Source organism: Mus caroli, unplaced genomic scaffold (assembly GCF_978045245.1).
Source record: "Mus caroli unplaced genomic scaffold, Mus_caroli_1 scaffold_16, whole genome shotgun sequence".
Taxonomy (NCBI): Eukaryota; Metazoa; Chordata; class Mammalia; order Rodentia; family Muridae; genus Mus; species Mus caroli.
This window is the reverse complement of record NW_028227271.1, coordinates 94912002-94925818: the sequence shown is the minus strand read 5'-3', so window position 1 is coordinate 94925818 and position 13817 is coordinate 94912002. Positions and strand designations below refer to the sequence as shown.

The window sequence follows — 13817 nt, the reverse complement described above, 5'->3', positions numbered from 1 at the left end:
GAAGTAGCCTGGCCATGGAATTCAGTCAACATTTACTTTTATGGAATCTATATGTAATGGAAAAATACTAAATTTAAAGAACTTGTCTGATGGCATCAAGGTTTAAGCTTTAGAATTTTAGAAGTATGGATGGAAAGGTTTGAAAATGCTAAGCATTTGGCAAACACCTGGCTTATGTTCAAATCTCTGTTTGAAGATGAAAGAAAATATCATTCACAGTAATGGCTGACTTCATTTAATGGCTCTTCCAGTGATGCCATAGCCCCAACACTCAGGTCATACTTTTTATTTCCCTTATAGATACAAAGTGAAGAGGTTTTTAGGTAAGGAGAGAGGGCCTAGGCTAGTTAGCTTTGTTTAAAGTGATTCTTGAATCATTCACTCTCCCCACCCCCCCAGAGCATAGACAGCTTCCTATAGCTCAGATTACACTTCCCGCTCATTTATTTTTAGATATCTTGAGTTTTCATGAAATTGCCTAATTTTGTCTAAATTTTCTTTTCCAAAGCAAAGTTACACACAATTCAGAGAAATCCACATAACTTCATTTTGGTAAACTCGAAAAGCTACTATAAACTTTTTCAGTTTTGACTTTCAGTTCTTTGAAATTCTGTGATCCTTCCCTGGTAGAAGTTTTAGCTGAATTCTACAGATATAACTTAAAAGCATTTTCTTTTTCACATTTTTTCTTCTTTTACTTTCTTGGCCTTTTTTTGTCAGGTAATTTTATTAATCATGTTAATGCTAAAGTTGCTTGAATGACAATGACAGGTAAAATGATTATATGTCTCAAGGTCCAAGTTAATCATGCCTAAAATCACAGCCATCAAACCTGAAACTGTTTCATCTACACTAATGCATTTATATACTTTTCATTCTTTTTTTTTTCTTTTTAGACACACACACAATATATTGTTACAATGTATTTCGATACATTATATGTTGGGTAATAGGGTAAGAAAAGGGAGGAGCATAAACATGATTCACTGTCTTAAAAGCAAGCTGTTGATGAATTGGTACTTGACAGATACATTAGCAGGAGTGCTAACCTGACCCAGTGTACAAGCCAATTTTAAGGCACTGAGCATTGTAAAGGTAACCTGATTTTTAAAATTATTTCATTTTTGTGCTAAAGATTTTTTTAAAGATATTTTTTGCTTAAATGCATTTTCTGATTGGCTTGTTTCCCCACACTCTGACAGCTGTGGCTCCAAATATAAATGTTTTTCACATAATATTTCACTCAATGCAGAAACATAGTTTTGATTTACCTGTAGAAGATTCTGTGGTAGGGGATGAATCTCTTTTCTTTTTGTAGATTTTTATCATTTGAAAGTCACCAATTGTCACCTCTTTGAAGGGCAACAAATAGGCAGGGCACAAAGTTGAAAACATACCTGTGCTGTATGTGGTCTCTTAAGTTCCGGTCTTCACTCTTATTATCTTGGCTTGTACCAGTTCCAGGACGGCCAACATTTTCATGAGAAATTTCATGTGAGATTTCTTTAGCTATGGTACGTAAATTACTTAATTAGACAGTGAACCAAACAAATCAAAGTTGCTACTTACTGACAAAACATACTTGTGCAAGATTCCAGGTAGAAATAGCCATAGTTTGGTCTACAAATGCTTCAGTGTTTATATTAACATATACAATATATGCAAATATATTTAAATGGAATATATTTTGATTGGTTCTTCTCATTATCCACCTCCTCACAGATTGTCTACCACCTCTCTACCTACCCAAATTCTTGTTCTTTCTCAAAAACAAAATAAACAAAAACATTGGTCAAAACAAACATGCCATAAGACAAAAACTCCCAAAACAAAATGGAAAGGATGACGTATGCACAAAAGTACACACACACACACATAAAATCTTTGTGCTTCCTCTTCCACATAGATCCCTGAGCCTTTATGGGAGTTGATTGGCTGATTGGTGAAGTTATACATTTAGGAATAAGAGGTTCAAAGCCTCTATTTCTCTGTGCATTGTCCAGCTGTGAGTCTCTTTGTTAACTTCCATCTATTTTAAGGAGCAGCTTCTTTTATAAGGATTGAGTGATGCCTTGATCTACGGATATAGCAATATGTCATTAAGGGTAATTCTATTGCTATATTCCTTTAGAAGCCTTAGTAGTAGGTTTTCCTCTAATTCTGTTGCCCTACTTAGTCTTTGATTCTTGACTATTTAAGAAGTGTCAGGTATAGGTTTCATCTCACGGAGTGGAATTTAAATTTGACTTGTAGAAAGTGGTTCGTTACTCCCATAATGTTTGTACACTATTACACCAATATATATTGTAGGTGAGTCTTTGTAGGTCATAGGGTTTGGTGCTGGGTGTTTCTGATGCTTACTTTTCTCCTTTGGCATTGTGCAAAGTCTCTCTAAGAACCATGACTGATAGTCAATAGGGTGTGAATCTTCTAGTTGGGCAACAGCTCTATTTCCTCATCTGTATATACGTGATATTTTCAGCAAGGATGGTTTTACTATCAGGTTATTGATGGTAACTACTATTCTTGGCAATACCATATGATATTTGGGGTATATTTATGGGGCTGTACGGGTCCATGTCTCAAGACATAACCCATTCCTATCTGGAGGTCAATTTTACTTAGTGGCATAAGAGGTCTATTTAAACTATTACCACCCTTTTTACATGGTGAATCCATTTAAATTCCTTGGGCTTCTATAGTAATAGGTTTCTATTGGGTGCCTGGTAAGAGAAGAAATATGGGGAGGTAAAGCAAACACCCAAGACAACTTGAAAAGCCACACTTTAATACATTTTGAAGGAAGCTTAAGGTCAGAAAAGAGATGACTACTACTGTAATAGGAGTGTTGACTATTATGGGGTAACCAACTGATTCATAATAGAATCTGAAGCCTGGTTCACAGGATGGAGTCTGTGATTACTAATGTATTCCTGGATCAAAAACTCATCACTAGGGAGTTCATAGGCACTATAGAGGTACTCAGTACTGTTACTTAACTCAGTGGTCATACTGTCAAACTGCCTTCTAAATACTAATGTTTATACCAGTTGCTCTAGGATGCTCTCACACATGGTCAGAGAAGTTATTTTTGCAATGATCACCAACCAATGCAGAGGCACATTACAAATTGCAAGAGCAAGCAATTGAAACTGTAAGCTATTTGTCCTGAGTGGGACATTATTAACTATCCCTACTCATAAATCAAGGGTAAAGGAGCCAAGAGTTAGTAGAAAGAATGAAAGGGTTGGAGGATGGCAATGAATGTCGTGAAATGTTGTCTTTAGGATATGAGTAGTGCACTCATGAGCTCACAGCAGCTGTGGTTACCTATAGAAGAGCTTCCCAAGATCATGCCAATCAAAATCCTAGTGTAGAAGAAGAAGATTGCTGGGCCCTACCCCTGGACATTGGAAACTGATAGCTTCTGAGGGAATGAGAATCACTCTTCATTGGGGATGTAGCCACTGCTTGGTGGTCCATGCACCGCTGGATAGTCCCATTGTCATGCATATGTGACCAGCACTAAGTAGATTATGGGTTAATAAAACAAAACAAACAGACAAGAAGTTAAAAAGGGAATGTGTTTGGGTAGAACCTGGAGAGAGTTTGGTGGAGATTATGTATATGTATATGTACATGTACATGTATATACACACATGGAATTCTCAAAGGATAAAATTTTTAAAATAAATTTTAAAATAAAATAAAACATTAATTATAGCAGAGTTCATGGATTTAAGAGGGGGAGAGAATGGCATTGGAGATGGAAATACTGTGTACAAATATATTCAAATTCTCAGATAAATTTAAAAAATTAATTTACTATTATTAAAGAGAAACTCAAACAACCACAAAAATTTAGGTGGCTTTAGAATAAGAATTCACATTTCTCTTGGAATGGGCAAGAAATGAGGTAAAAACACACTGAAGAGAAGCTTGATTGTCAATATGAAATACCTCAGGGCAGATGGTTGGTGAGACAATTCTGAGATGCAATAAGTTAGGTTCCGGGAAGGGAAGATAACAAGAGTTTCTTTGAACTAATGTTGGGTGGGAGAGTACTTCCCATACTGGAAAGTACTTCCGGGATGGGAGAGTACTTCCTGTTCTTACAAACAACCTGAATCCAGTTCCCAGCAGTCACATGGTAGCTTTCAAGAGCTTGTAGCTACGTTTCTAGACGCCCCAATGCTTTTGTCTGATCACTGTGAGCATGTGCACATATATGGTGCATATAGCCACACAAAAACACACAGGGGGGGGGGGAGAGACTGAATAATAAATGAATTAAAAAAAAAACACATAAGCAAAATTAACAAAGGAAAAAAAAAAAGACAAAGCATGCCATACTCCCTTCTCTGTTCACCAAGATCACACCATATTCTGGTTCTCAAACAACCTGGAATCAGCAACATTCCCTTGTATCCCAGGACGCTTCCTAGAGTGTACTGTGCTGTCCCTCTCAGCGGTCACTAAAGTTCAGTGTGAACAGAGGATGATTCCTTCTTTTTGTGCTTCATTATAGAATATTTTGTCTCCCTAGATCCAGTGGAATATTTTTCCAGCTGTTATCAGCTCATGACACTGATACTTTAGATAATTGGTCTCAGGATTGACCAATTTTTCATTTCAGGCTAGACAACGTATACACAGACAGTAAACCCTTTGTTTCAGAGACCTCCCTGTCTAAAGTTTGATGTAAAGATAAGATTATAAAGAATATGTTGTCGTGGATAACAAACTTGGAAAAAGAAAATCAGCACTGGGAAGAAGTAAGAGTAAAATACGGGACCATAAAGTCAAATATACACGAGACTACTTACTAATACCATACTATAATATTGTGAAATATTTATGCCTCTTTCTGGCACTATGAACTCACTTTAGAATAAACACAAAGAAATTGACCATGAGAAATGAAAAATAATTAATAGGAAAAAATTTTCAACAGCTCTCACTGAGTTTCATCCAAAACACAAAGTACTCGTAAACTGGGAATAAACAGAAAATGACAAAGAGAAAAGAAAGCCTTGAGCTAGACTAAAAGGGGTTAGAATTAAAGCAAAACAGCACTGGGGTGTGATTTCACAGCATTCAAGAAAATCAAGGGCCTCAGAAGTATAGTACTCGGTGGTTTCTCTTCATCTACATTAATGATAAAACAAGATGAAATGGATTTGGAATACAAAATCATGGTGGCTTTTGTTTATTTGTTTTGTTTGGGTTTTTGTTGGTTATAAAATTTATGATATCCAAAGCTAAGAAAGAATGCCTGGGAGTAGATTAAAAGGAATGAGAGTTGCTCAGAGAAAGACACACTGAGGAGTGCATTAATAGCATTCGAGTCAGTAAAGGGTCTGGAAGGCTCACAGGGTGCGGTAATCACCCCTTCTACAGAATAGATGATTGAAAAAGAAATGTGGACACTTCAGCTTCTTTTTCTGCCTATCAATTTTGTCTTTCTGTATCTGCCAAGGTTGTTCTTCATCTGTCCTGATTTCACTTCTGAGGTTTGACCAAACACTCTGACCAAAAGCAACTTAGAGGAGAAAAGGCTTTATTCACAATTCCATTACTGTGGGTGGGTCAGGTCAGAAACCCAATACAGCTACCCATGCTGTAGTTGAGAGCCCAGGCAAACGAACGCACACATTTGTAATGCTTAGATTGTTTTGTTTCTGTTCTTAAACAGCCCTTGGATGAAACTTAGGGAAACGCATTTCTTATAATGGGCTGGTTTTTGTTTTTGACATCATTTAATGGAATTAAGAAAATATCCCACAGACATATCCAAAGGCCAATCTTAAGTAGGTAGTCCCTCATTGAGATTCTCTTCCCAGGTGAGTTTATACTGTGGCAAGTTCAACATGTAATCATCTTATCATTTCTTTCCTCACAGTTGAACTAAAGTAGTTATCTTTAAATTTAAAAAAAAATGAGCAAACAAACATCACCACAACAAAAAAAAACAACCTTGTCTTCAAAACTAATTACCAGGAAAATAAATCATATTAACTCCATGCCCCTCTCTATAAAATAGAAGAAGAAAGGAAAAAGAGAACAGGCCCTAAAAGGAAATTGGAAGCACCCTGAACCTATGCTCTCCCCCTTTTCACAAAAATGTTTCTAGAAAGTTACCTTCATCCCCACTCCCTGCCTCTGTGCCTGTCCTTCAGGCTTCCACCTTGGCAATCCATCTTCCCCCTCCCCTGTCTAAGAAGTCACCAAAAATGTCAAAGCCAATGGTTATGTTTCCATCCTTCTCTCAATGTATTTTTCAAGAACATGTATAGGAAGAACTCAGCTTACAGGGCTTCTATTAGTTATTAGGTTGTTTTCATATTCACAACCTATCAAATGAAGTCAGATTGAAATTCTAGAAGCCACCAGATTACACACTGCATTAATGACTGAGAATGGGAGTTCAGCTTCACCATTGTTACTCTAGACTTTGAGCTCTCTTTAAATGTTATACTGTTTATCTTAATTAGATCTCCAAAAGGGAAATTAAACACAAGTGTATAATCTAATGAATTAATAAATGAAAATATGCAGGATACAGATCAACAAATACCAGCCTTAAAAGTCTCTAATGTCCCATTGCAGTTGCTATTAAACTCAGAGGGTGATCACTCATAGCCTGAGCTGGAAATCTTGCAGTGTTTCCTCTCACCTTATGCAAGTCACTGCTCTCTCACAAGCTAAGTCATGCTCTCTCTGAATGGCTAAGACAGGCACTGACTCTTCCACAAGGATGCTGGTCTCCTGCAGTGATTATTCCTTCTCCCCAAGTCTCCCTGACCCCCTCCCTATTATCCTTGAGCACTGGCTGGATTGATATTCAGCCTTTGCTGCCTACCTGCCTTTGGGTGTGGTATGTTTACCTGAGATGTGGCTCATCAGACTTCTCTATGGATTGCAGTCATTATAAGACAGTATGTTGAACCTGTTCCTAGTGACTGTGCTCTAACACGCTGGTTAGACTTCTACTATTTTTGGAGGGAGATTCGACTGCACTTTACTCCTAAATATCAGCTCTTTGGTTATGAAACACAAGATACAAAGACACACAGAAGATTAAGTGTTTGATGCCTTCCTCACCACTATCCCAGGTAGATCTCACTCCAAATGCTGTGTTAGTCATGAGAGATTTAACGAAAGAATAATTCATGCTAGCATTTGGTAAAACATGTATTTTAAGAGTAAATCTGTAACAAAGAACTTATGAAATGAACTGTGCTTTAGAAATAATTCACTCAGTTAGTTCATCAGAGAATTGGTAAAGAGTGACAAGCAATTCAAAACAGGAAGTGCACACCATTATAAGCAACTGGCAATGAAGGGATAGATATTAATAGGTGAAAAAAAAAAGACTGGCTACTACCTATAGGGAAATATATTTTCGGTGATATTTTTGACAGTGTAGAAATTGTATCTCAGTTGAAGAAAATTCACCAGGATGACTGCAAACAGATGAAAGTTGAATTGCTAGCAATTTCCTCTAACTTATGGATTTACAGAATAATCAAGTCAAAGTTACAGCTCATAACAGAACCAGTTATCTTAAGACATCCTGTAGAATATATGCAAGTCTCTACTGAGAAAATACCCAGGAATCTTTCATTCATTTCAAAACCATCCACAAACTTTCCTGACATTTATTACATATTACACCAATCCTCTGCATTAAAACCCAATGTCTTTGAATATCCATGGCAACACCATAGTCTTTTTTATTACATAAGATAGAAAACTGAACTGTAAGGAATTAAATATAATTTGTCCTGGGGTCTCTGATTTCTGGAAGGCTAAGGTGAGAGTATTATTGAGCTTATGAGTTTAAAACCAGCCATAAAATGAGACCTCATCTCATAAAAGAAAAAAAAAGTAGATAATAAAATAAAATTTAAAGCACAACAACAAAAAACCCAATGAATCGAGTTTCTCAAGTACCTTATAAGGGGAAATTAAGGCTTAAGAATATATACTTTTATCTTGGTAAATGTTTAATTTGTAGGATAAAATATTTCCACTTTGATGATAAGAAAAATCAAATCCATCAAGAGTTTTGGCAATAGTACTCAACTTTACCAATGAGCAGTTACAGCCACTGTTTCTAGCCTCCTTAGAGTTAATACATAATCCAAGAAAGAATGTTGCCAGATCCTTACATATAATAGAGTTTTATCAGCATCATTAAGGTACCAGATAGCTACAAATTGCGTCTCTGTGTGTACAAGTCTCAGAGGAAGCTCTGACATGGAGAGCTGTCAATTTGCTGGAAAAGGCCAGTGAAGTGCTTAGAGTTGGCCCAGAATTCTCCCTTAGTCCCAGGATTTGGCTAATACTAAATACTGTCAGTAAAAATAAGAGACAATGAACTCAGCTAGATAACACTTTGAAAAATAGATTAAATGAAACTATTAATTTAGTCAAAGAACATTTTCAATATAATATATTTGACCTTGTTTTCCCTCCTCGCAGATTCTTTCTACCTCCCTATATAGCCAGCTTCATGGTCTCTTTCTCTTCAAAAAACAAAAACAGAAAAATAAAATAAAACCATGGAGTTAATAAGAAAACCCACAGGTTTTTAAATCACGTTTGATTATGAAAAAGAGTGTGACGTTTAAAAAAATCAATGTATTCCTCTTACCTATGATATCATTAGTGCGAGCCAACGATGAGTTATCGGAAATATCTAGCAATATGACAAAATCAAGTGCAGATGGGAGAAGAGAGACCTCTTTGGAAGTTGAGGGGTCTAGGGCCAATGTAGGCATTTGTTCTTTCTTCCTCTTTAACTGTAGGAATTTTTTTTTGTACCCTGTAAGTGCTTCCTCCAGGAGTTTGGCTTGATTTAATGTCATTGGAAATCCATCAAGAACCCAGCTTTGGTCCGCAGGTATCTCCCTAAATTCAAACAGCACAATTCATTAGCATGCTGATAGACACTATGGCCCTTCAAAAGTCAGTGTGATACAATGAACGCCTTTACTTTATGGTAAATTCATCCTGTTGCATAGATGTTGCTATTTTATAGCTAGAGTATGAGGTTTCCTTATGTGTTCTGATTGCTTCCTTGCTTAAAATCCTTCTGTGGGTTCCTGCTGTCATGTAGATGTGTGCTCTGAACTTGTAACTACCTTTTACAATTTTAAATGCTTACGGGCAGATATCCTCACCGCAGTGTGCACATGTGTGGCTCTGTGTACCCTATGCTCAGGCTGTACGTCCTCAAAGTCCTCATCTATACAATGGAGTACTGTAAAATACTTCACTGGGGTTTGTGAAGAGGAACAGAAATGAGACATTTAATAATGTCACACAGGTCCATACTGAACACTCCTGTCACCAATTTGGAGGGCATTTTTATCCCACGCACTCCTTACACTCTTACTAATTCCACAATATCAAAAACATAGTATTGAATTAAAACTTTCCTTTTTGGTTTCGTTTTCTTTTTGTTTGTTTGTTTTGTTGATTTTCGAGACAGGGTTTCTGTGTAACAGGCCAGGCTGTCCTGGAACTCACTCTGTAGACCAGGCTGATCTCAAAATCACAGCCATTCATCTGACTCTGCCCCCTGAGTACTGGGATCAAAGGCATGCACCACCACTAAAAGGGCTTAAGTACCTTCAAATTATGCCAAACTAAAAAGTCTCCTTTATATTTTAAAGGCATTAATTTACTTACTGCCTCTCATATTAAAGAATAGATTCACTTTTCCAGAAGTTTTTAAGTCTTTTGGTGACTGCCTGAAATCTTTCAGATCATGTGGCAGGAAGAATGGGGGCGGGAGGAGCGGGGGTCTGGGGGAGGGGAACAAATTTCAGAAAGATTTCAATTCTTGCTCAAAAGCATAGACTTTCAAATGGCTTCCTGTCTACTGATTCTCAGCATGGCTACCAGCTTCCGTCTGGCATGTCTTTATCTCTCCCACTAGGTTATCAAGAGCAGGAAGAGACTGCATTTTACTTTCCCGACTTCTCCAAAGAAAGACCAACCTTCTTCATAGATTGGGCTTACTAATTCATTTGCCCAAGCCATAGGAGAGAATTCCCTTAAGTACTTGACCTCTTCTGAGACTTGCTGCCTCAGAAGCCACAGCACACAGAGGCAGAGATTAGAGCTGCGCTTCTTCAACGCTAGAGTGAGATGGCAAACAGCCGGCAGACAGCAGGGAGTGGAGGAGCTGGACTTACATCACTACCCAGACACAGCTATGTAACTACAACAACTAATGTTCCTTTTCTCATTAGACTAGACCGAAAGATTGTAAACCAGTGACAGTCCTCGGGAGGTGTCTTAGAGGAAATGGAGATGGTGTTTGGGGTGAGGAGGGTGGTTGTGTGGACCCTCCAGATCTACTAAAACCAAAGTGAAGGGCTGCTTGATGCTTTTGCATATCCATTTGCTTGACGAACAAAGAGCACTGTGGTAAAGTGTACTTTATGTCATTTCTGAGAAATGTGAGGCTAAAAACCTTCCTCGAGTTCCAATTACGAGATACATAAGTGAGAAGCAGCTTAAATCTTTAAAGCAGCCTTTAAGACAACATTAAGGAGGAGCTTATCCCAGATGAACAGTAAAAAAATTCTATAAACTCTCCCTCCTCTTGCCTCTTAATGCTCCCCACATACCACAGTTGAGCAATTCCATTTCCTCTCCAATTCTTTCAACAGAGCCTTTTACTCTTTTTCCCCCATCCTGTGTAGATTATTTCCTTTATTATACAGAACAACTGGCCTCTTGTAATAGACATGTATAACAAAGCAAGGTTGAGGGTAATCCTCTCTCACTAAACGGAGGACAGAGAAAGTATAAAATGACAGATTCTTTGAACTTTTCCTCTTTGTCCCCTGTCACATACCTTCCCCGTGCTATACATATGTGCTTTGTCTACACTGTGTACCACTGCCTGTTGTCTTGGGATTCCTGGACTCCACTCCTGCCCTCTCTGTGAATCACAGCACAAGCAAGTGCAGAAGCCTGTGTGCAGTCAGTTAGGATCTCCTTTCTTACACCATATATCCTTGGTTTTGGGTAGTTGTCCAGTACTCCAAAAGCAGTAGAAGCCGGCCTTCGTTTCCATCAGGTGGAAATCAAGACTAACCAGAGAAAAGTGAAGTATAGGCCTGCAAATCTATGTACTCTCCCTCTATCTTACTTAGGAATTGGTAGATACATTTGGATATTTCATTTCTTTGTTATTCTTCACATATCTTTTTGTAAATAATACATGAAATGGGAGAGGGAGATGGCTCAGTAATTAAAGTACTTGCTACACAAGCATGTGAAATGAAGTTCTGATTCCCAGGACTCATGTAAATAGTGACTGGGTATGGGACCCAACTGTAATTCTATCCTTAGAGGTTAGAGATGAGATGCCTCAGGTGAGTTGACTGGAAGACTAGCTTGTATGTTCAGCAGGGTTTTTCTGAGAGACTCTGACTCAAATGATAAGAAAAAAGATGAGACAATTCCAGATGCCAAACTTAGGCCTCTGTAGCCACTTTCACAATTACATGCACACTCTCACAAACATGCAGGCATACACCTATCCATGCAGGAAAAAAAAAGAATATATTAAATAGGAATGAGAAAAGAAACTGCAATACATACTTTATAGCATTTACCAGGATGCTAACCAGAAGTATGTCTGGAATGCTCTTTCCTCTTCTAAGCATCAGCTCTGATTTTGCACCAAGTTGAGCTCGCACACTAAGCTGTGAAAAGAAATGAAGAATGTTAGGAGGGAGCTGTTTGAAAAGAAATATTCCATTCAGGGTGCTAAGAGTTAATACAACAAGTGGTCATGCTAGCTAATGAAAATACTGAGGACTTACCCCACTTCTGGAGTCAGGGACACATTCAAGGAGGGTCTTATCAATTTTCTGCAGCTCCAACACCCCAAATTCCCCAACTTTCTTTCTAACACTTGCAATGGGAATGTTCCAGCTCCAATCACTCATATCTATGAGAGATTGACCTCTGCAAACACACATACTCATACAGCTCTTGGACATCATTTGGTGATCAGATTCCAAACTTCCAGCTCTATTCTTCTTCCTTGATTCTTAGCCTTTCTTTCTCTATCACAAGTTCACGTTAGTGATTAGCTTTTATTGTTTTGTCCAGAATTAATAACTATGACTTCTGCAGGGGGTTGATTCTGCACAAGTAGTGTGATGTCACTGAATGTGGGCTTCCCCAGAGCCTGATCTTCACTCAGTCACTGGAGTACTTTATAGCAAATGAGATTCTATCTCTACTCAAAACTATTCAACCCAAGCAGAGAACTGCAGCATAGTCTTCTGACAAATGTTATAATTTCTTCTTAGGCTCTGACAGAACAGACTTCTTTCTTTCATCATATCTCTGATCTCAGCCTTTGTTAAACACTTTGGGTTTGTATAGTCCCACCCTATGACTAAGTACCTGTTCATGTTGCAAGAGAGGCTTCCTAAATCCTGTTAGTGAATTCTCTTACCTCTCAGTTTGCTTAAGTCCTGTTTTCTCCAGAAGGGCTACCTTAATTTAATATCAGAATACCCCTTTCTCTACCGAAAATACTGCTTTTACTCTACTTTTCAATTTTCCTGAACCTGATTATCTTTTTCCATGCTTTTCAATTTATCTGTTAGTATTTATGGCCAATTGCCTGCCCGTGTTTATAAGAATGTGGACTTCATAAGAGCAGAGAAGTCTACCAGTTGGGCTGTTGACATGTCTACATAATGTGGCGTGTAGGAAAAGCACCTGCTTCCGAACTGATACGGGTATAGATGAGGGGCTTTCGCCAAACCGCAAATGTAGCTGCATAAACAAAGCTAACCTTTCTGCTAATTCATATTTCAAATGAATAGAGTAAAAGTTCTAACCCTCTACTTATTGCTTTTCTCAACTCACTTCTCTCTAAATAACTCCTCCATCATGCACATTATTGGCTGCAAGTCCAACATGTCTTTATATTTAGTCAGTTTTAAAAGCTGAATGATGAACTTGTTTGGGATGATGATATTCATTGTAAAATAAATCAATTATAATAAAAGGTAAATGAAGCACACATGATTAATTCTGTCATTACTTCCCTCTATACTTAACCAATACTGTTTGTGAAAGTATTAGATTCCTTTAGAAATAATATCAAGTGAATTAAAAAATCTTATTATACCTTTCTAAACTAGTAAAATGGCATAGTGATTTCTACTGTTTTAGACAGAAATATATTAAGAACATAAACAATATGATGGAAACTTTAGTAATCACTCTTTTATCAAGCATAACTGAAAATCAAATAGAAGATCATTGTTTAGTTTGTAACATCTGAATACATATTGAAAAAATACAAATTAGGACACATTTTAGTATATGGGTAGACAAAATTAGATTATAATACTTACTGATAAAAAGCTATCACTTGATCTGAACTGTTCCAATTCATTAATCTTGACACCTGGTAACAGGAAAATAGTAAGGTCAGAGTCCCAGCATTCACAACTACATGTGAATTGCTAGCACTGCATGCCAGTGTGTGGCCCTCTCTAGCTGGGGAATAAGGGTATGACACTCAGCCATGTCTGATACACTTAGCAAGAATATAAAACAAACATTGCAGCACTACATTTATATTGTTCCTGGAATTGTGAAGTTAATAGATGATAAATATTTTGGAAATATTTAGAAATAAGAATGGGCTCTTAGTTAAATTTTATGGACAAATGTTTTCAGACTATATTTATAATGAAAACGTAGTAATAATTAAATAACTAAAATCATGTATTAAGATACAAAATAACTGCCGGGTGTGG

The 13817-nt window shown here is 37.4% G+C and overlaps 1 protein-coding gene across 3 annotated transcripts in view; it reads right to left on the bottom strand.

The window, feature by feature from the left end:
- Positions 1–13817, bottom strand: part of Spef2 (sperm flagellar and cilia associated 2) — a 167303-nt gene that overhangs the window by 86308 nt on the left and 67178 nt on the right. For all 3 annotated transcript variants that reach the window (XM_021183947.3, XM_085831427.1, XM_021183946.3), the window contains 4 exons: positions 13410–13462; positions 11629–11732; positions 8660–8916; positions 1398–1509 (listed from right to left, as the gene is read on the bottom strand). In XM_021183947.3, coding sequence (XP_021039606.1) covers positions 1398–1509; positions 8660–8916; positions 11629–11732; positions 13410–13462 — 526 coding nt within the window. The remainder of the gene's footprint in view (positions 1–1397; positions 1510–8659; positions 8917–11628; positions 11733–13409; positions 13463–13817) is intronic.